The sequence below is a fragment of the Silurus meridionalis genome, chromosome 7 (genome assembly GCF_014805685.1).
Source record: "Silurus meridionalis isolate SWU-2019-XX chromosome 7, ASM1480568v1, whole genome shotgun sequence".
NCBI classification, from domain to species: domain Eukaryota; kingdom Metazoa; phylum Chordata; class Actinopteri; order Siluriformes; family Siluridae; genus Silurus; species Silurus meridionalis.
This window is the reverse complement of record NC_060890.1, coordinates 17,834,442-17,856,738: the sequence shown is the minus strand read 5'-3', so window position 1 is coordinate 17,856,738 and position 22,297 is coordinate 17,834,442. Positions and strand designations below refer to the sequence as shown.

The window sequence follows — 22,297 nt, the reverse complement described above, 5'->3', positions numbered from 1 at the left end:
GGATTCTTCAGCTTTCTCTGACCTCCCATTAACATGCTGGGAGATGAACGGTTTGCAATAAATTGCTTTCAGGTCGGAACGAAAGTCCGCATGGTGTTTTTTGATGAACAACCATCTCTTGCAAGGTGCATTATTATTTTAATATTTCAGAAATTCATTATTTTTAATGGGTTTCATGCATTTTAGTCTCTGGAGGTTGCACAGAAAGATAAGTGGCAATTCTGTATGTGAAAACATCTCGGTGGTGAGAGGAGATAAAAGTAATAAAGTACAAATACTTCGTTACTGTACTTAAGTCGATTTTTCTGGGGTCAGTACTCTACTTCACTAATAATTTTTTGGACTTTTTACTTTCACTTATTATATTTTTTGCACAAATATCTGAATTTTCTTCTTCTTTTTACGTTTTTAAACCAGGATTGTTACTCTTAATCTATTTTGTGACATGATAAATATTTTTTCTTCTCATTGCACATTGTTTTCAGCCCATCAATTTATTTCTTGTCATTGCACGGCTTTCTTTGATCTACCACTGGTGCATTTCCTGGCTCTCACACATCACAGATGTAGTCTAGATTACGCAGCTAACAACAAGCAAGGCAGAAGGCAACAAGAAGTATGGGGTTAATGTGTATAAGACAGAAGGAGTCAGAGATGTAAACATGACTGAAAACAGAGACATTCCTGATCATCTGATCATCTGATCATCTTTTCTCTGCTTGAGTATCACTATGTGAGATCCAGTTACCAGGGTGACACAAAATCAGGTAGTAAGTAATGGCTACCTTTTATTTAAGTACATGTCAGAGCCCAAACTTCTTTACTTTAACTTGAGTGAAAAAGTATAGTCAGTATTTTAACTTCTACCAGAGTCTTTCAAAACATGGGTATCTGTACTTCTACTTGAGTGAATGATGTGTGCACTTCTGCCACCTCTTGTGGTGAGAGAGGTCAGAGGAGAAAGACCACACAGGAAGGCAATAATAACTCAAACAACCACTCTTGCAACAGTAGTGAGCAGAAAAACATCTCAGAACACGTTAAAACATAAGGTGGATGGGCTACAAGTGCAGAAGACCAAATTGAGTTTCACTCCTTTAAACCAAGAAGAAGGCTCAAGCGGGCACAAAGGATCATGAACACAATATCAAAAGCTATAGACTACATAGTGTGGCAGATGTGTTGTGGCCTTTCCTCCATTATTTTGAAACAGATTATAAATCCTTTAGACCAAAAGAGACTATGTGATTTAAAAAAGATCCATAAAAAATCCACTTGAAAATATTTGACTGGTCTTACACTACCATTAAAATTTTTTGCGTGCATGAATAGGTTTGTTGAATAAATTAAAGCATTTCCTCTTCATGTAGCCTCACTTCTGAAAAACAATAACCTAAAGGCATACGATTCCTTGTATTATTTTCTCCAGACATGCATTTTAAATAAGATTAGCAGCAGAAGCAGAGTAGAGCAGGTCTGTTCAGGTTGTTAGGAATAACTAAGTGTCCAGAAGGTCACTCCCACAGTTTAATAAAAGCGAGCTTGTTGATAAGAGGAGAGCCCACTGTGATCATCACTTGTAACATGAAATGCATTGTGGGACTCGTGCTTTTTGTGCTCTATTTTTTTGCATTGTCTCTTGCTGGTGAGTAATCAGAGCCCTTTTGGATTGTTTGGGTTTGGAATAGTTGGGTCTTTTGCTTAAATTCACTGATTTATAATATATTGTTACTTCATTTTGCAGAGCGTATGAAATATAAAATATATAGATCGCAGTCTTTTCTGCAAAACCAAATATCATTAGTTATGACATAGTCAGTGCTTGAAAAGCCATTAACAATCATAAAAATTCTTCTTTCTGCTCTTTATGTGACCTTAGTTAATTTGTTGTTTGTACGTCAGGTTTGTGTGACTCCGGCTTTTGTGGTGCTGGTCAACATAATAAATAAATAAATAAATAAATAAATAAATAAATAAATATTTATGTAATGTGTAGTAATGTTCTTTATGTTAGTGCACTGTATAGTGTATTGTAAAAGTTTGTAAATCTTAGGACAAAGGAAAGAACACAAATTCACTGAATATTTAGTTTTATCACCTAATAGCCTGTTTGCCCTATTATAACTGCATTCAACTTCTTTTATATCCAGTGAACAGCTTTTGTATCCAAATGCATTCTGACAAAACTAATGTTTGTTTTGTGTTAATTTTGTCTTATGTTTTGGATTGCTGTCTTACAGGATACACCAACAATTCATTTAGAAAACTTTGAAAGTATATATTGTTTAATTTGTATATATTGTTCAACAGATGGACATTCAGCTTTCTTACCCTTAGACCTATTGGTGATAATAAACTTTCATTTTTGTACATATATGATTGCAGCATGCATAAATTACAAGTTGTAAGATTCCTACAGTCCGTGGTCAAGTGGTGACTTGACCTTTAGTCTTTTCTCTGCCCCAGTGATTCCAAAATGCTTCAAGATGAAAGCAGAAATCGACCACCTCCGGCATTTTCCGCTCTCAGAGAGCAATGTGACAACTCTGTCTGTCGGTGATGTGCTTTATGATCCAGAGTGTGAACCCAATGGGCTCTTCAAGGCCAAGCAGTGCAAAAGTAGTGACGTATGCTGGTGTGTCGATGGTGCAGGTGTGCGGCGATCTCACTATGGTGATCGAAATCTTCGGTGTGAGGAACTCGTTGGGCCAAAGTCGGTGTAAATATACTACAAAAGATTGAAATATTGACTGTTAATGATTTACTCTAAAATAGTCTTTCTCTTTTTCTACAGCTGGGTACGCATTATGATGAAGAGCAAAGAAACTAGTACCCCCTTGGAGCTTTCCCAGGTGCAGAGGTGATTTGCTGACTTTAATGATTTTCCCTTAGTTAGGGCTTTTCTGGATACATAGTTAGCAATACTCAAATGCAAAAAAAAATCCAATCATTGCAATGGAGTTATTTATTTACAGAGCTATTGCCAGTGCCATTCAGGACCAAGACAATGGTGATCCAAAAATTCAAGTCAAGGTAAAGATGAATAAATAAAACACACTAATATCTTCATATTTAATCACTCAATATAATGTATATCTTTGCTATTTGTTAGTGAATACCTGATCACTACATATATACCACTTATATTTGGGCCTTTCCTAAACTGTTGTCACAAAGCTGCAGATTAAAAATCTATATATAAAAAGTATGCAAACGTATTTCTCTGGTGTAGTATGATGTTGATGCGCGTCTCATCACCATGGAGGTGAGGAAAAACGCTGATGATCATACACAGGATCTGTCTCTACTGAACTACTACATAGAGAAAGACGTGAGAACACAATATTTAAGAAGTGCTCAAACACTCAACTCGGTTCTGTTGTTATTCACTGAAAATGTTTTATTTTTTCCACCAGGCTGTTGTGCAGTCGTTATTCAATGACCAAATGAACTTTGAACCAACAATCGAAAGTGAAAAACTGGAGCTTGAGAGCATCATGGTTTACTATGTGGAAGAGAAGGAACCCACAAACGGCATAAAGCCGCTCACTACCGGCCTTCTAACTGTCACTTGTGTGTTTATCCTGACAGCTTGTGTTGGGCTCTTAATTCTGGTCAGTTTCCTTACAGAGCTAACATTCTTTATTAATAGGTGACAGGAAAAAAATTATCATTGGTGCAAAACGGTGTAGAGTGCTTTTCCACATTGGCTCGTTTAATAGCCTAGAAGTGAAATGGACTTAATTGGGATTATACTATATGTCATGAATCACACATATCACTCACTAAGTAAAGAGGACACTAGTCCATGAAAAAAACCATGTGCAACTCTAAAAGAACTGAAGAGATGTCCAACTTGAAAAGAAAAAGCTTTTCACACATACAGCGAAATGCCTTAAAATTAAAATCATTTCTGAGAGAGAAAAAAAATTTTTTATTGCCGTTTGACAGAAGACAGTTGTGGTTATCTGGTCTGATAAGATCAACCATGAACATTTTAGCATTTGCACAATGTTCTACATTTAGTTGAAACATTATTTTGAAAATATTAGTGCTACAGTGAAACATGTCGATGGTAATGTCATACTATAACACTACAAAATGTGGAAAATACTCAAAAGGCATTCAAATACTTATGAAAGGCACTGTATTGGCTCAAACCATATTGGATTGCATTTAAAGGTTTTCTTGTTTAAGTATGCAGATAATGTAATTAATATAGCAAGGAATTTACAAGATGTTTTGCCCTCCTTTAGTTCCTGATCAGAAGACAAAAGAAGGCCCAATATGAAAAAGCTCAGGTGAGGTTATTGGTGCTATTATTCGTAGACATTCTGTAATGTACTTTTGTAGGAAGTAGGTTTTATGAATTAAATCTGCCATGTCAGTTTTGGGATTTTATTCTCATACACTTTTTGCAGTGCTGGACAAAAATGCATATCTTAAAATTGTTATATTTCTTTGTAGACCAGGGATTTGGAAGAGATTTAGTTACTAACCCAAGCTTCAAGCTGGTGAAAAATGATGACGCAACAAAACACCTGATGATTATAAATGCATACACTGTTTATGAGCTATATTCATGTTATTGTCTCTTTGTTTCTCTTTTTTGAATTATGAATCAATTTCAATAAAATTCAAAATAGATTGGAATACATTGATATTGGATACATAGAGTGTGTTTAATATTACACAACATCATTGTCATTGCCATCTTCAATGTTACTCATGTAATATGTCCCACTAAGGAATGTTTATTTCTTTTAAAAATAAAAAGATTATGTTACAGTCTGGTCCTGTTTGCTTTAAGTTCTGATCACTGAAAAAAAAAAATGCAGATACTGCAGTGTAGTCTGTAGTTATCACAGAGGATTCAATCATGACTGTATGTGCGGTAATCAGTCTGTCTCATTGATATTATAAACCAACTCATATTAAAAGTCTTATATTTTATATGAAATATAAGCTTTGTTTAACCATAATCCATTAATATGAAAAATGTATTAATTGCAATTACATTTTTTTTATTTGATCATATATGAAGTATATACTGTATACATCAATCAGACAAAACATTATAACATTATGACTGGTGAATTTAATAACACTGAGTATCTCTTCATCATGGTACCTGCTAGTGGGAGGAATGTATTACGCAGCAAATATACATTTTGTCCTCAAAGTTGATGTGTTAAAAGCAGGAAAAATGGGCATACATAAGGATTTGAGCGAGTTTGACAAGGGCTAAATAGTGATGGCTAGACGACTGGGTCAGAGCATCTCCAAAACTGCAGCTCTTGTGGGATGTTTCCGGTCTGCACTGGTCAGTATCTATCCAAAGTGGTATAAAGGAAGGCAGGGTGCCCATGGTGAACAGGACAAAAGGGTTATGGGCAGAGAGGGCACATTGATGCATGTGGGGAGCAAAGGCTGACCCATTTGGTCCAATCCAACAGACAAACTCCTGTAGCTCAAATTGCTGAAGAAGTTATGCTCAGAACTGTTTTGGTTGGCAGCAAAAGGGAAACCAAAACAATATTTGGGAGGTGGTCATGATGTTATGCCTTGATTTGTGTGTGTAGATAGATAGATAGATAGATAGATAGATAGATAGATAGATAGATAGATAGATAGATAGATAGATAGATAGATAGATAGATAGATGATAATAACAGACTTATTTTATCCAGATTAAATAATTATTTACAAATAAACTACGCCCTAGATACAAAAAAAACCTGTAAACTTTTTATTTGCATGGTCTCTTCAGGAAGTGTGATTCTGTGATGACGTGTTTCCGGCTCTCGTGCAGTCTGTGGCGGGAGATTCCAGCATGGCCGTGCAACCAAAACAGAACTTGTCCATGGACAGCGCGTCCGAAACCGGGTTTATCAACTTTTTTTTTTCTATGCCCGAAAAACGGACACTACGGTGAGGATATTTGATCGCAACGATTACTACACCGTGCACGGAAAAGATGCTGGATTTGCGGCAAAGGAAGTCTTCAAGACGAATAGCGTTATTAAAATGCTCGGTGCAGGTGGGTATGGTTAGCTAGAGGTCAAGGCTAAGATGGTAGGGAAGCGTAGGGTTTAGCGTTCACTTCAATAAACAACCGGAAGCGTTCCTGCCAAAATATTTACATGAGGGCATTGGTGATTAGCTCATTTAGCCGGTCCGAGCTAGATATTTAGCTCTCATATTGGTAGTAGTTAACAGGATGTGCATCATATGGCCAAAAAGTGTGTAGACTCCTGACTAAACATGTGGGCCATTTTCAGAGTGTAGCCTCAAACATTGAAGCACACAATACTAAAAGAAAAAAAAAAGATCTACTGTTCCCTCTACTGGGACCTAGGAACCTGAACATGTTCCACCATATTAATGCCCCAGGGTTTAAACCGAGATGCCAAAGACCTTCACAAAGCCATGACCTAAACATATTCAAGCATGAACTGGAACACTGACTGCACCTTTTCCTGTAGATGAATGAACACATCCCCAGAGCAACACTCTAATTTAAAACATTCAGTAGAGTGGAACTTATTATAAGAGTAAAGAGAAACTAAATCCGAACTGGGATTTTCAACAAGCGAATGTTGGTGTGACGATGGTTTGTGAACAAACCTTTGACCTTATTGTTTATTTCCTTTTCACCAAATAAATTATTCTCACCTTGTTTATACAAACAGCAAAAATTTGTCTTATTGAAGCCACAAAGTAATTCAACTATTAAACATGTTTGGTAAATGTAGCATCACATTTATTTCCTATAGACAAGCTTGTTAAACCCCAATAAATACCACATAGAGATGCTATTATTAGACCTACATACTGGACAAGCTAAATGTTTTGTTCCTTCTGAAATAATGCTTCATGTGAAAAGTTTGATGTAAACTATTGTATTTAACCTATAAATGAGTTCACGCATGTATTTGAATTGTTCCCCCATGTCCTAATATGGGACATTGCTGGAGATTAGGTAGGGTTAATCCTGATCTCCACTTGTGTTCCATGCAGGCAGCAGGAGGCTGGAGAGTGTGGTGCTCAGTAAGATGAACTTTGAGGCGTTTGTGAGAGACCTGCTGCTGGTCAGGCAGTACCGTGTGGAAGTGTACAGGAATAAAGCTGGAAGTAAAAGCAGCAAAGATCATGACTGGCAAATAGCCTACAAGGTAAATCTTCTCTAAACTTCATCCAGACACATGGCCAACTTTTATAATCGGCATGACAAGATTCAATACGGTTTTCTACCAGCATGCAATGCTAAGTGAACTTATAACAAGCCTCAGGCAACATTATATAGAGCTGAGTTTAAATGTACGTACGCCTCGCAGAATCTGCAATTCGTTAATAATTTTAAATAAAAGTGAGGGATTATAAAGTTAATTTTGGTTTTATTTTTCCTAAATAAACGCTTTCACAACGTTATCAAAAACAGCAAGGAGGGAAATCTACACTACTGAACTAGTTTAAACATGTATACACTTGATTCATAATATGGTGTGGTGATACTTGAATGATAAGTGAACTGAGTTGTTGTGATAGTTGTACGTGTTTCCCTCGTTTGTTTTTTTATGCTAATTTTCCATTAAATTTTCCAATTTTCATAAAAAACAATTCTTACATTTCTCAATTACTTTGTTCTCCAGCATCTTATAAATATTTGACCTCTTAAGGACGTCTCAATAATGATGTCCAGATCCATCTTTTCACACTTTCATCTAAGGGACTCGTATACAACTATTACAAAAGATGCAAACTTTCACTGATTCTCAGTGAGACAACACGGTACATAAAAGAGCCAGGGGGTGATCAGTGTAACTTTAGTATATTATTTTAACAATTATTTTTTTCCCCTTAGTATTGATGAGACAGAAGACAAAACATTTACTTTGTGTGTGTATTTATATTATTTTTAATACAAATTTTTTATGGCTAATTAAATTTTTTTAAAGATTCTAAAAGTATGATGTCGACTGTATTCTGTGGCGACGGAATATTATTGATGAATACTGTATACGTATGCAGTACCTGTAGCACGGCTCTTTCATTCATACATTTCTACCCTTATTTTATCCACTGTCAAAACTATTTCATTTGTAACCAATCACTACAATAAAGGTTTGTCTATTTTCGCCCAAATTTGCAAATGTATAAAGATTTGTCTGAAGCCATCCATAAAAATATTGAAGTATAAGATCACACACTTTGCAAAAAAGCAATTTCCCAGCTAACAAGCATATTTTTCCCCGTTTTTTTAGGTTTCCATTTCATGAGTTTAATCATGCTGATTTTTCACACACTTCATCACTGCTGTAATCGATTGTACTTCATTTGCTCCACTTATACATAAAACACTATCTGACAAATGAATAGTTTAATTGTTTCATGTATTTTAAATGTATATCATTACATTTATGGTGATGCTGTATTTATTTGCTGCTGTTGTGCAGTCGGACAATTTAAATATCTTTTTTTTTTGTTTGTCTGTTTATATATTTTTTTATATATTTTTTTTTATATTTCTATCTGGTTATGTGTTTTAGGCCTCTCCAGGAAACCTGACCCAGTTTGAGGAGGTTCTTTTTGGTAGTGGTGGAGGTATAGGGGAAGGGGCTGCTGGAGTTGTGGGGATCCGGCTTGGAACAGGAAGTGATGGACAGCGTGTCGTGGGCGTTGGATATGTTGATAGCATACTCCGAAAGCTCGGCGTCTGCGAGTTTCCAGATAATGACCAGTTCTCTAATCTGGAAGCTCTCCTGGTGCAGATTGGCCCTAAAGAGTGTGTGCTTCCTGCTGGAGATACAGCAGGAGATCTGGGTAAACTAAGACAGGTATCTACAGTTGGAATTGGATGTAAAGCTAATGATTTTCTGTCAGGTTGATTGTGTGAGCAGTTCCCACAACTGACGTGGTTTTGTTTTTGCTGCAGGTGGTGCAGCGTGGAGGTATTCTGCTCTCAGACAGGAAGAAGGCAGAGTTTGCAACCAAAGATATAGTTCAGGATCTTAACCGTTTACTGAAGGCTTGCAAGGGGGAGACGGTGTCTAGTGCTGCACTCCCAGAGATGGAGAAACAGGTTGGCGATGATGTGTAGACATTTAACATTTTGAATACTCGAGCCTTTCACATGCAGATTACGATCTGGGGCTTTAACCTGCAATAGTAGAAATGTACAGAGTTTATAATCAGTTTCGCCAAACCAACCAATAAATTATGTAGCTACTTGTTCCTTCTCATAGAAAGGTGATAAATAAAAAGTTATGTAATGAAATATTTTTCCTGTTGGATGCACTTATTCGCAGGATGCATTTTTTCCCCCCCAAACTTTAACACCGTCCAGAAAATTTCAGCTCACTATAAATAGTTATAAAGACTTACTGTAGCTTATTACTAAAGCTTATGTTTATTTTTCTATAGATTGCCATGTCTTGTTTGGCTGCTGCCATAAAGTATCTGGAGCTCCTTTCTGATGAGGCCAACTTCAGTTCTTTCAAAATGACCACATTTGACCTCAGCCAGTACATGCGTCTCGACAACGCGGCTGTGCAGGCGCTTAATCTCTTCCAGGTGAGCTTAGAAATGTATTTGTATGTAAAAATTAAGAGTAAAGCTGATGTTTGTTTTCTTATGTAAATGCACTTAATTCTTACTATCTAATATTTATAATAGGGCTGAAATGATTCCTCGAGTAATTATTTCCCTCTATGCTTCATTTAGTCTATTTAACTACACTGCACTCACAGACCGTGTTTAATGACTCACCACCCGGGGGTCTGAATATAAACGTTACGTACGCACAAAACGGGGTTGGAAACACCACTTTCCACACAAAGATAACATAAACACACGCCGCAGAATGAAAGAGGAACAAAGAGAAAACGGCGAGGAGACGATTCAGGCCAAAGAATACAACAGAAAGTTTCCAAAGTTTGGGCTCATTGCAAAGTAAAACATAAAGAAAACACCCTGTAGTGTTTACCTTTCTTTAAAGTATTTTGAAATTGATTTTCATATTTTATTTTTATTTATTTTTTATTTTTATATATTTGTATTTGCATTGTGGCGATTAAATGCACTAAATAGGTTTAGTTTTCACAGACTGCAATTTCAGCAATAAAATGATAATTTTTCTAAAAAGAAAACAAATTACTTTTTTATTTTAGAGCGACCTGTCTTATTTTCTCTTGTATATTTGTTATTGCTATTGTAATAAAGAAAAAGTACTTATCTGATTTCTTGATTAATTGATGGACTAAACTATTTATAAAGTAATCGATAGCTGTAGTCTTAATTTATGATGACAACTTGAACTGTAGAAAATTGGCATTTGCTGCCACCTGGATGAGGATGGTTCCCTTTTTAAGTCTGGTTCCTTCAAGGTTTTTTCCTCATGCGATCTCCGGGAGTTTTCTTTATTTTTATGACTATGAAAATTGTAGTCACACTGAAGGCATCAAAACTATGAATTAACACGTGGAATTATATACATTAAAAAAAAAAAAAAAGTGTGAAACAACTGAAAATATGTCATATTGTAGGTTCTTCAAAGTAGCCACCTTTTGCTTAGATTACTGCTTTGCACACTCTTGGCATTTTCTTGATGCCTACTTTGAAGAACCTACAATATGACATTTTCAGTTCACTTTTTTGTTATGTATATAATTCCACATGTGTTAATTCATAGTTTTGATGCCTTCAGTGTGACTCTACAATTTTCATAGTCATGAAAATAAAGAAAACTCTTTGAATGAGAAGGTGTGTCCAAACTTTTGGTCTGTACTGTATATATATATATATATATATATATATATATATATATATATATATATATATATATATATATATATATATGTATATATATATATGTGTATATATATATATATATATATATATATATATATATATATATATATATATATATATATATATATATATATATATATATAAACCTTTGGTCTGTACTGTGTGTGTGTGTGTATGTATGTATGTGTATGTATGTATGTATATATATATATATATATATATATATATATATATATATATATATATATATATATATATATATATATATATATATATATAAAATTGAGCAGTTAGGATTAAGAGCCTTGCTTAAGGGCCTAAAAATGGCAGCTTGACATGACTCAAATTTGAACTCCTTCTGAAGTCTAACTCCATTTTAATCCGTTACCTCTGTTTGGTTTACATATGTTTTGTTTTATGGGTTTTTTTGCTTATTCTTTTCTTTTAATTTGTACTAAGGTAATATAGTTTGCTGTAAGGTAGTACTTAATGTGTCACATTATAAATAACCCCTGCTGTGTGGGGTTGAGCAAGACATACAAATTCCAGATTTTCAGAGTTTATTCAAATTCAACAAAGTCAACCATGGTTTTGTGTGCTCAGCTTTTACAGTTGCGTTATAAAATTCAATCAATTTTTTGTGTATATATTAGTGTGTTTTCCACTTTTTAATGTTCTTATTACAGCCATGCTATGGTCAGTAACTTTGGCTTATTAATTTTTTTCCAGGCTTCCTCTGATGATCAAACAGGTACACACTCCCTGGCAGGACTTTTGAACAAGTGTCGAACACCTCAGGGCCAACGCCTGGTCAACCAGTGGCTTAAACAACCTCTGATGGACAAAAACAAGATAGAGGAAAGGTGTGGTTTGGATATTCAGGCAATGCCATGCTGGTGAATTACTTCCACCTTGTGTTCATAAATGGGACTGCGTCATCAGTCATTTAGATTGATCTTTAAATCTGATGACTGACACTGTTCAGCCTTATTGCTTTTAACAGTTTAAATATACTGAAACAAGATAAAAGTTTCCATATTTAAAGGAATAATTATGTTGCCATTATAGACAGCCATATACCATTTAACTGTATTTAGCACCCCAGATAAAAAAATCTTACTAAATCTAATCTAAAGAGAGTTTTTCCTTGCCACAGTCGCCATGGCTCACTCATCAGGGATAAATACACATCGTTCACCTTAACTGTTAAATTCGGTAAAGCTGCTATGAGACAATGTCTGTTGTGAAAAGCGCTATAGAAATAAACCTGACTTGACTAATGTAGTCTAGTTGATTAAAAAACAATTCATCACAATAATTTTTTTCAAATGCAGTAACAACTCTGAGGCCTTGTATTCTGATTAGCATCTCTCTCTTCTAGCTTCATATATTGAGGGCTAAACTTTTGTTTTACTGTAGAACAGCTAAACATGCTTTCAGGGGAACCCGAACAGTTCTGTATATCTTCCTGCATTTCATCGTACCAACAAGGAATAAGTAGTTATCCTTGGCTTTATAGTGTTCCTGTGAGTTTTGTGACTTTACTGGTGTTAAAACATTTGTCTCTGATGTGTGATGTGATTTCTGCACTTGTATTCTATTGTAAGGCCTCCTGGTTGCCAAATATTCTTTGTTTAATAGAAATAAGCAATATGCAGTATATTTACTTTCAGAGTATTTGGCAGATGCCATTATCCAGAGCCACATACTGTGCTTTGTAAATATTAGCATTATAATACAAATGGAACAGGGTCTAAGAATACTATTAAGAGAGAAGTTGACATGGCAACAAAAACTGTGCTAGCTGAAAATCTTAATGCATGTCTTCCTATATATGATTAATATTTCATACACAAAACTATACTAAACTTTACGCACACATGCAACCTACCGTCAGTTTAATGTAAATTAATAAACTCTTTGTCTGCCTCAGGCTAGACCTTGTGGAGAGCTTCGTGGAGGACTCGGAGCTGAGGCAGAGCTGCCAGGAGGACCTGCTGCGTCGGTTTCCTGACCTGAATCGCCTGGCTAAAAAATTCCAGCGGCAAAACGCCAACCTGCAGGACTGTTATCGTGTGTACCAGGCTGTGGCTCAACTTCCAGCACTGGTGCTGGCCCTAGAGAGGCATGGTGGTATGACGTTACTGAGACAATTTTGTATAATTTTCTTACATAAAGATTTTTATAGTCCAAGATTTTAGTTTAAAGGTGTGAAATAGTTTGATTAAAACCTTGTTTTTATTTTATATGATCTTTGTTTTACCATCTCTAGTACTTCAAGTAGTTAAAGGTTTATGCTTTTTGGCAATTAAAATCCTTCTCTTCCTACCTCTTACAGGCAAACATCAGGTCCTGCTGAATGCAGCATTTATTACACCCATCAATGACCTTGTCTCCGATTTCAACAAGTTTCAGGAGATGATTGAAACGACACTGGACATGAACCAGGTCAGCCAGTTTTGTCTTTTATCTCTGCTGTCTTGTACAAGGTCATTCTTTTTTTTGTTGTTATTAATGGTATTTGTGGTCCATTTTATAGATTGAGCACCATGAATTTCTGGTAAAGCCCTCCTTTGACCCCACACTGAGTGAACTAAGGGAAAGCATGGACCAGCTGGAGAAAAGCATGCAGGCAACTCTAAAAAGTTCAGCCCGAGAGCTTAGTAAGAAGGATTTTGACTGGTTATTTCTGCAAATTTTCAATTAAGACTTTTTAGAAGTCTTGATTAGTGTTGAATAGTCACTGAATTTAGTACTCATTCTGTAATCTGGAAATGTTTGTAATATCTAGATTGATATTTTTTGACAGCTCTGAAAGAAAACAACAAGGCTATCACTTATTTTCTGTTTAAGTATGAATCTATGGCATGGTGCTTTTGTACATTAAGCATGAATTATGACTAGTTTGTTGGCTTACAATAACAGCTGAGTGCTACTTAAACAGAGCCAAGCAAAAATGAAATGGAGTTAGTCTGTGGCACAAAAACAAATCCGTTCCAAACAATATTAATATTTAATAATATAATTGTAATTGTAGAATTATTTTGGTGCCTGCCACTGGTCTGTTTTTTTCACGTCATGCCTTCGGGCTTTAAAATGCCATTTTGTTATTCTCTATGCCATAAGTACATATATGTATATAAAGTCGTTTGAGATTCAGGCTATGTCTTACTGTGTTTAAATCAGAGTTGTATGATATGATGGCGATTTTGTTTTCCTAAATCTAGTTTTCATTGGCTTGCTTTTTCTGGAGTTTGAGATAAATGTGTAGTGTGGCTCTACTGTAAATAGAGCAGCATAAATACTAAAGCTCATTAGACTTTAAATGCATTTAAATGCCAAATTTATTCAATCCCTGTTTGTAGCTTTTAGTAACACTATTAATGCAAAATGAGTTGACAAATAAATTTTTTTGTGGGTGTAAGTACTTGGCTACAAATGATAAAACATGTTTGGCACGTTTGTAAAAATCCTGCCTTTTTACAGAGTAGTTGCATATTTTTTCCTTTTCTTTGTTTGCATCATAGGTTTGGATGCAGGCAAGACGATTAAGCTAGAATCGAATGCTCAGATTGGATACTTTTTTCGTGTCACCTGCAAAGAGGAGAAAACTCTGCGCAACAATAAGAAATTTACAACCTTGGATGTGCAGAAAAATGGAGTCCGCTTTACCAACAGGTGAAGAATTAATCCCGAGTGAGATTGGTAGTGTGATCATGTGACCTGATTCTAGTGGGTGATAACACTGAAAGGTGATGCTTATTTGCTTTGTAGTAAGCTGAGCTCTTTGAATGAGGAGTACACCAAAAGCAGACAAGAGTACGAGGAGGCCCAGAATGCCATTGTAAAAGAGATAATCAGCATTGCTGCTGGTAAGGAGTGTATCTGTCTATCTAATGTAAAATTGGTATGAGAGGGACATTCACTGACATTGTATTTGTTCTATAGGCTATGTCGACCCTCTGCAGACACTAAATGACATTATAGCACAGCTAGATGCAGTGGTAAGCTTTGCAGTCGTATCCCATGCTGCCCCTGTTCCCTATGTGAGGCCTATGATACTGGAGAAAGGTACCGGCAGGTTGGTCCTGAAGGGAGCACGTCATCCTTGTGTGGAAGCCCAAGACGATGTGGCCTTCATACCTAATGATGTGACTTTCGCTAAAGGAAAGGAGATGTTCCACATCATTACAGGTACAATGTCATTTCATGGTTTGTTGGAGATGAGTAGGATTGGATCAGTAAGCTATTACAAGCAGGTGTGATCTACACCAGCTAACAGCACATACATAAATCTAACAAAGGCTTATAAAGCCTTTAAAGGGCATAATGCCATAAGGATTAAAGCCAATTTATTGAGATTCATATCATTCAATCTTTATTCCAGTGTAACTACCCATGATTGATTATTTGCATGTGAAATACATGCAGGGGATTTAATTGTGTAGAATAAACGTTATAATAAATGATCGTTTTTACATTTAATACTTTGTAATTTGACCCTTGATTTGTTTTAGAGGGTTGGACTACTCCTGAAAGTGTCTCCTTCTAATTGAATCATGGCATATCATTGATCCGTAACTGTTGGTCTCCTTATGTATGGGAGAGATTGAAAACTGTACAAAGCAAGATTTGTTTTTTAACTAGTCAAAGACTAGCGTGCTTCCTCAGCTCAATCTCGGCTGTATTCTTTGCTTCCATGTTCCTTTCCTTCTTGAGATAAATAGCATCCTTGTGATCTGTCTCCCTTTCGTAGATCTTCAACTTGGCTTGAGCGGCCCTTATCTCTTTCGCTGCCTGTAATCGCTCCAACTTACACCTTTGTGCCTCTAGTGCCTTTCGTTGTGCCTCTAGTGTCTTGCGTTGTTGTTCCTCTAGCTCCCTTATAGATTCCTTTTGCTTTTCTTCTTCCAGCAGCATCTGATAATTTGCTTCCTTTACTGCTAGTTCAGCTGCTGCGTCCATGCGTTTTACTATCATGGATGACGTTATGGAGTAGAGATCGGACTGGCTGTGACTTGTCCAAGAAGCTGCGGATCCATAGACAGACTTTGCATAGTCGCTATGGAGCAGTTCGTGAAGGCGGTGTCTTTCCTGCGGCTCATCAAACCTGCTTTCCTCATTTATAGCTCTGCTGTATGCAATGTTGATGATTTCTGTGGTCACAGCTTCACACGTATCAACTCTTCTTCTTATGTCGATGGAGGGTGAGGTGCGATTTCGAATTTCATAATAAATGTTCATCATGTTATCTTAACTTTTCTTAAGCTCGTGAATGAGAGGCCAGAGCTGACTCTCTGACATATAAGTCTTTAGCTGATCTCTTGCCTTCCTTGCGTGGAGCTTCCACTGTTCGTACATGGCAAACAGCCTTTTCTCTTGGCCTCTTCATATTGGTGCGCGAGCATCTTCTCTGTAGGATGGCGTGTGCGTTCAGAGCGTCTTGGACCTTCAAGAGCATTATCATCCTTATTAAATTTGCCTTGGAGATCAGTTAGACATTGTTGTTTAACTTCATTTGTTTCCTTCAGACACGGTCGCTCTGATTGGTCTACCATTATGTGGGTTTCACCTTGTAAATCTTCATGCTGATAACCAGCCATCTGCTCCTCCACCTCTATCTCATTTCCTGACTGTGACATTATCACTTATAAATTTTAACTCTAATGCTGGAAGAAGACCCCCTTAACAGATATGGAATATGAACTGTATAAACATAAAATATCAGAACATCAATTTAAGCAGCTGACACATATGCATTAACATATAAACACTAGAATTATTGTAAATGTCAGAGTAAATACTACAATGAACAAGTTATCCACAATAATAAATTCGAATAAGGGAAATGTGAATGTTAAATCATCAATAAACACTGTTAACTAAGTGGATGAATGCAAAATTCAAAAAACAAAATCTATGTCCTTAATTAGACAAAGTCCATGTGGATGCCTGCAGGCATGGGCACAAATATAATCACAGTTTATCTTGTTGCTCTTGTTGCTGAGCCGGTGAGTATTGAATGTTCAGTCCGAGAAGCCGTTCATCTGTTGCTCGTCGTATTGTCGTACTAGAGTAGATTAATACTCGCGGTCTTGCATCAATGTTCGTAAGTGTGGCTGTACTTGACCATTGCACCGAAACTGTGAGACTGCTGTCCGAAGTATAGGTCAGGCAGGAAGCAGCTTGATGAGTCCACGCTGATGCCTTGTGACGGTGATGTAGCAGAAGCTGTAACTGGCGCTTTGAAGACCCTCCATGGCCCGTTGTAGACAACAGTTATTGGAATCGATGGCGAAAGGAATACCTCGCCAACATAGCTCTTAGACAGCGCTGGCATGCTCCAAGAAGGAATTTAGAAATTCCTTTAAAAAAATTTTAAGTTGGAGATATCGTAATCCTGAAAGGAGAGGATTTGCAGAGGAATGAGTGGAGATTAGGTAGAGTTTCAAAAGTCACTACTGACAAAGACGGACTTGTACGGAGATTTAAACTCCAGCTTGGTGACCGTAAGCTTGGCAAAAAAGGGGAGCGTCTTCACGAGTTGTCAGAAGTCGAGCGCCCAATCCAGAAGCTCGTTCTTTTGCTGGAGTCTAATTAAATCTGCTCCTTCCCTCTATAGTACATAATAGTACATAGTCATTGCTACGTTACAACTTTGGCATAAATTGTCTTTGTCTTTATACGGGTTCCGGGAAGGTAAATTTTCAGTTTAAATCATTCGTGCTTAATGTAGTCTGTGTACGTCCCATTATTCACTCATGATTGGTGGGAGTGTAACTAACTCTTAGAAAAGAGTTAGTAAGGTAATCCTTTTGAGCTCCATTTTGTTTGGTCTCTTCCGCCCTATATGGTATAGTCCTTTAACGCCATCTTAGTCAAAGACTAGCGTGCTTCCTCAGCTCAATCTTTTTGTCACCCTTGAAAGTAAAACTTATGTGGCTTATGAAGGTTTTATCCGATCAAAAGGGAGTGCCTGCTTGAGGATTTTACCTGAAACATGTGCATTTACATACATATTTATAATGCTGTACTTTTGGGACACTTAACTTTTTCAGCCATATGTGGTTCCTCCCCAAACTGTTACCGTTACATTTTACATTTACGGCATTTGGAAGATGCCCTTACATTTGTCTCATTCATACAGCTGAGCAGCGGAGTGGTTAAGGGCCTTTCTCGGGGGCCCAGGAGTGGGAGCTTGGTACGGCTGAGATTTTAACTCATAATCTTTTGGATCCAAAGTCCACTTTTATTACAGCAAATAGGGACTAAATGTGAAATGGGGTGTGTGAAAACCACATAGAATCTTATTACCAGGTGTCCAAATACTTCTGTCCATCTACTGTCCAGCACAACCAGACACACTAATTCACTAATCCACTGTATTTATTCAGATCAGTAATCGCTCCCCTTGTAGAAAATGTCTTGCATAAAGTCTCATTTTATTTAAAGTCAAGTTTCTTTCCAGGGTCGGTTTTCTTTTGTGCTTTTTCAGTCAAAGCAGTGGTCAGACCAATCACGAATAAAATATGCCCTGTAGAAATGCCAGTTCAATGGAATAGAGAAAGATCTGGGATCTGAAAGATGCACTTTTGCTTCTGATAGTGGTTACTTTCACTTTTACACTGATTTAATATACATAAACTTTGATCTGTGTATTCACAAGCCTCGGTTTTATGAGCCAGTAAAAGCCAAGAAGGCAAGACTGTGGTCTCCTTGGTTGGTTAAGTTTGTAATTTAAGATTTAATTGATGCTTTGCCTTGCTTGGTTTAGATCTGGGGAAAATATACTTGAACTGTAAATTGCCACGGACAAATGGCAGTGTTTAGGTTTTTGTTTGTGGTACAGTTCTAATTTTCTCTTTGCCTGTTTGTTAGTGCATCTTATGTGCGGAGAAAACTGGGGATTTTAGAGGGCAATGTAAAAAATATTAGATTTGATATCAAATGGATATAAAAGTTTATAAACCCATGTTAAAAAAGCAGTTTCTGTGTTGTAAAAAAATAAACACATTGTGAAAGAAGGAGTGACAAAATCTGAGGTTTCTAATGGTTTATTTAGGGAGTAAATCTAAAATTAACAGCACCGTGAAGACTTTTAAATTTATTGTCTGTACTGTCTATTGTCTGTACCCCCTTTACCAATTAAACTTTAATCACACTTTAATTCACGTGACATTTTGTGAAATCTGTACAACACATTTAACACAGTGTGGTCTTTCCTGTAGGTCCAAACATGGGTGGGAAATCGACCTACATTCGTCAGGTGGGTGTGATCGTGCTGATGGCGCAGGTTGGCTGCTTTGTGCCATGTGATGAAGCGGAGATCAGTGTGGTAGACAGTGTGCTGGCTCGTGTTGGTGCGGGGGACAGCCAAATTAAAGGCGTCTCCACGTTTATGGCTGAGATGCTCGAGACAGCCGCTATCTTACGGTCAGTATTTATGACCTCTTAGCATAGTTATTATTAACCACCTACAACACCGTGTGTTACATGTATCCCATTAGAGCCATTGTAGAAAACTACTTTATAGACAAATATATGAAAATTAAAATGTTGCATTGATAGATTAATAATGGCAAATGGCTCAAATCTCTTTATTTTCTTTTTTACTTTTGAAATATCAGTTCTGCCACCGAGAGCTCTCTGATCATCATTGATGAATTAGGACGAGGGACTTCTACATACGATGGTTTCGGCTTGGCTTGGGCCATCTCTGAGTACATTGCCACACGCCTAAAATCCTTCTGCCTGTTTGCCACTCACTTCCATGAGCTGACCGCTTTAGCACAGCAAGTGTCTACCGTGAACAACCTCCATGTCACTGCCCTGACTACAGACAACACTCTCACAATGCTGTACAGGGTAAAAACAGGTCAGTCACATTTGATCGTCTGAGGGCTGAAGGTAAACATGATTTTCAGGGTCATATTTTAATCATATTTGTAAGTGAATACTCGTTATATCATACAAAAATAAATACAGCTAGTCCCTGGGTTACAATGGCTCGACTTACGGTTTTTTGTTCTTACAATGATCGCGACGCAACAAGATTTTAAATAATTGAAGTGTCACGCGGCAGGTAAAACGAAACGGCGTATAAGCGGTGCGATACGTTGGGGCGCTGCCAGGATGTACGCATCTCCCTCCTTGACAGAGTTCAGTTGTCTCTGTTAAGAACGCATTTTTTTTTTTCTTCTGTGTTTTTGGTATTTGAAAGCCCAGTTTTAACTCTTGTCTCGTTTTTATGGGTGTCTCTGGACACTGTAACAGAGTGCACACTACGACCTTCACTAGAGAACCGGCACTCATGCACGCGCTTGCTGCCACAAACATATATACTGCATACATATATATTTTATATATAATTTTATGTATTACAATGTGTAAATTGCTCTGTTTTGCTAAATTACATAGTCTTTTTTTATTATTATTATATTAACAAAAAACAGTATATTATCCCATACTGATCAACATTCTTTAGGTCTCCTGTGTAGATGAGGTCATCTCTCGACTTAAGATATTTTCATTTTACGGTGTCATTAAAATGTTTCTCCATCGTAAGTGGGGGAATACCTGCAATTTTACAGATTAGTGATGATGAGCTTCTTGTATTTCATTTGCATGTTTGGTTTGCAGTTTATAAGTGTTTTTACTAAGTTTTTAAGTAGTAGTCGTTGAGAAAAAAAAAAAGCATTACAGAAACAAAAAGAAAATGTGTAACTCTAACAGCAAAATGTCGAGAATTTAGTGTTTTCTTTGCCTATTTATTTGAATGATGATTTCTGTAATATTTTATATGAAATTAATGGTATACAGCTTTACTGTTTAATGTTAAGACAACTTACTTTGCAGCAAAAAATCCTTTTTGTCTTTGACCCGTGTATCTTGTGTATTTAATATCCGGATGCTTTCTGATCAGGTGTGTGTGACCAGAGCTTTGGGATTCACGTGGCTGAGCTGGCAAACTTCCCCAAACATGTCATTGCTAATGCTCGAGAAAAGGCTTTGGAGCTTGAGGAGTTTCAGGATGTCTCCGGAGGTGACGAGGATGCTGGACCTGAAGCTAAAAAGAGACGCTTGGAGAGAAAGGTAGGTAATCAGTGTGTTGTTTTTTTTTTTTTTTTTTTTTTTTTTGTCATTTTTTTGGATGCTCTGCAAAACTTTTAATTCATATATCTATTCCCTCTTTTTGATTTATTTACAGGATGGTGAGAAGATCATTGAGGATTTCCTGAGAAAGGTGAAGACTCTGCCGGTCCAGGACATGACTGATGAGGCTATCAAAGCTGAGCTGCACAAACTGAAGGCTGAGGTTGTTGCCCATAACAACACTTTTGTTAATGAGATTGTTCTCATGCCGAGAAGATGAGATCTACATAATGAGGCTTAATATCATGTCGAATACAGTTCCCCTTCTACGTGTATAATACTAAGAGTAACCTTTAGCATCACTTTTTAAGTTGTGTCCTTTTGTGTTTCATTGTTCTTTCTAGTAAACATATACTGTAATTTGTTTTTGTTAAATCCTTGAAATGGAGTTTCTCAAATATTTCTTTTTCTTTTTCTTTTTTTATGTAAGGAAGCCTTTGGTTGTCTCAAAAGGTTTAGTTTATGTTTAACCCCAACTGTGCTTCAAACGTGCTGCATTGTAGAGAAAAATAAATCAAGGAAATTTTGCCATCTAGTGGGTGAATCATATCATCAGCAAAATGGATACAGAGCAGGATAAATCGGTTTCCAAAGATGAATAAATTAGTGGATTCTTTATTAATTTTTACAACAGACACATTTCCTCATAAGAAGCTAAACTTTTTCCTGGAAATTGGAAGATCTTTTCGCAGAGCCAAATTTTCATATGTGGGGTTAACATTTATTTCAATTAAATAAAAAAAATAAAATAAAAAGCACATTTCATATTTCTATTCTGGCTGGATAGCACATTCATAATCAGGCATTTGATTATTAACTGATGATTAGCTGAAATTACTTAATCAGTACAAGGTTTCCTCGATGTAGTACAATTAAAGAAAATTATCTAGATAATAATCTATTTAAGAAAACTTGGTGTAAAATTTCTACTTACTACTACTGAAATTCTACTTACTGGGATTTAAAAAAATATTTAATGCCATTTGGTCAAACATTTTTAACAGACTTTGTATTTGTGGGTAGACATGGAACATCTGGAAAGTAGGATATTTAAATAGTCGTATCTAATCCAGGAAATGCATGGGCATCTCCCCAACATACAGGATATAATTTGAATATTCAGTCACTTCAATATACCCCACCAAACACTATAGTTCCTTATTTTCTGTTCCACTGCAGCCTCGCCAATACATTTCATGTTTCTTGGGTTCTACATCAAAAACAATCTCAAACATGTTTAGACATTTTTAAATCAAGCTGGGCTAATATTTATTATATTTTTAAAACCAACTACCTGCATGTCTTTCCTCACCACATCCATAAACCTTCTTCTTGG

At 36.5% G+C, this 22,297-nt stretch overlaps 2 protein-coding genes across 3 annotated transcripts; both read left to right on the top strand.

Annotated features, from left to right (window-relative positions):
- Positions 1–1,441: 1,441 nt before the first annotated feature.
- LOC124389123 (epithelial cell adhesion molecule-like) lies at positions 1,442–4,786 on the top strand. Of its 2 annotated transcripts, XM_046854409.1 has the most exons (8): positions 1,444–1,645; positions 2,467–2,713; positions 2,795–2,860; positions 2,976–3,033; positions 3,233–3,331; positions 3,417–3,614; positions 4,257–4,301; positions 4,468–4,786. In XM_046854409.1, the coding sequence occupies exons 1-8, from the start codon at positions 1,585–1,587 to the stop codon at positions 4,489–4,491; spliced, it is 798 nt and encodes a 265-aa protein (XP_046710365.1). In that variant the 5' UTR covers positions 1,444–1,584; the 3' UTR covers positions 4,492–4,786. The 2 variants fall into 2 exon arrangements, with proteins under 2 accessions (XP_046710366.1, XP_046710365.1); XM_046854410.1 differs by lacking the exon at positions 3,233–3,331 and having other exon boundaries at positions 1,442–1,645.
- Positions 4,787–5,799: 1,013 nt separating this feature from the next.
- On the top strand, positions 5,800–21,488 carry msh2 (mutS homolog 2 (E. coli)). Its single transcript, XM_046854813.1, is given in 17 exon segments — positions 5,800–5,918; positions 5,921–6,040; positions 7,021–7,175; positions 8,550–8,837; positions 8,936–9,082; positions 9,424–9,573; positions 11,539–11,672; positions 12,743–12,942; positions 13,148–13,257; positions 13,349–13,472; positions 14,337–14,487; positions 14,584–14,681; positions 14,758–15,003; positions 19,038–19,242; positions 19,437–19,684; positions 20,732–20,901; positions 21,017–21,488. Coding segments are annotated over 17 exon segments (2,796 nt in total). The 5' UTR covers positions 5,800–5,833; the 3' UTR covers positions 21,182–21,488.
- The last annotated feature ends 809 nt before the right edge of the window (positions 21,489–22,297 follow it).

Excerpts from the sequence above, each read along its gene's own strand:
- LOC124389123 (XM_046854409.1), top strand. The coding sequence starts at position 1,585 with ATGAAATGCATTGTGGGACTCGTGCTTTTTGTGCTCTATTTTTTTGCA. Across the intron at positions 3,332-3,416 it reads ACTACTACATAGAGAAAGAC|GCTGTTGTGCAGTCGTTATT; the intron begins GTGAGAACACAA and ends TTTTTCCACCAG. Across the intron at positions 3,615-4,256 it reads GTGTTGGGCTCTTAATTCTG|TTCCTGATCAGAAGACAAAA; the intron begins GTCAGTTTCCTT and ends GCCCTCCTTTAG.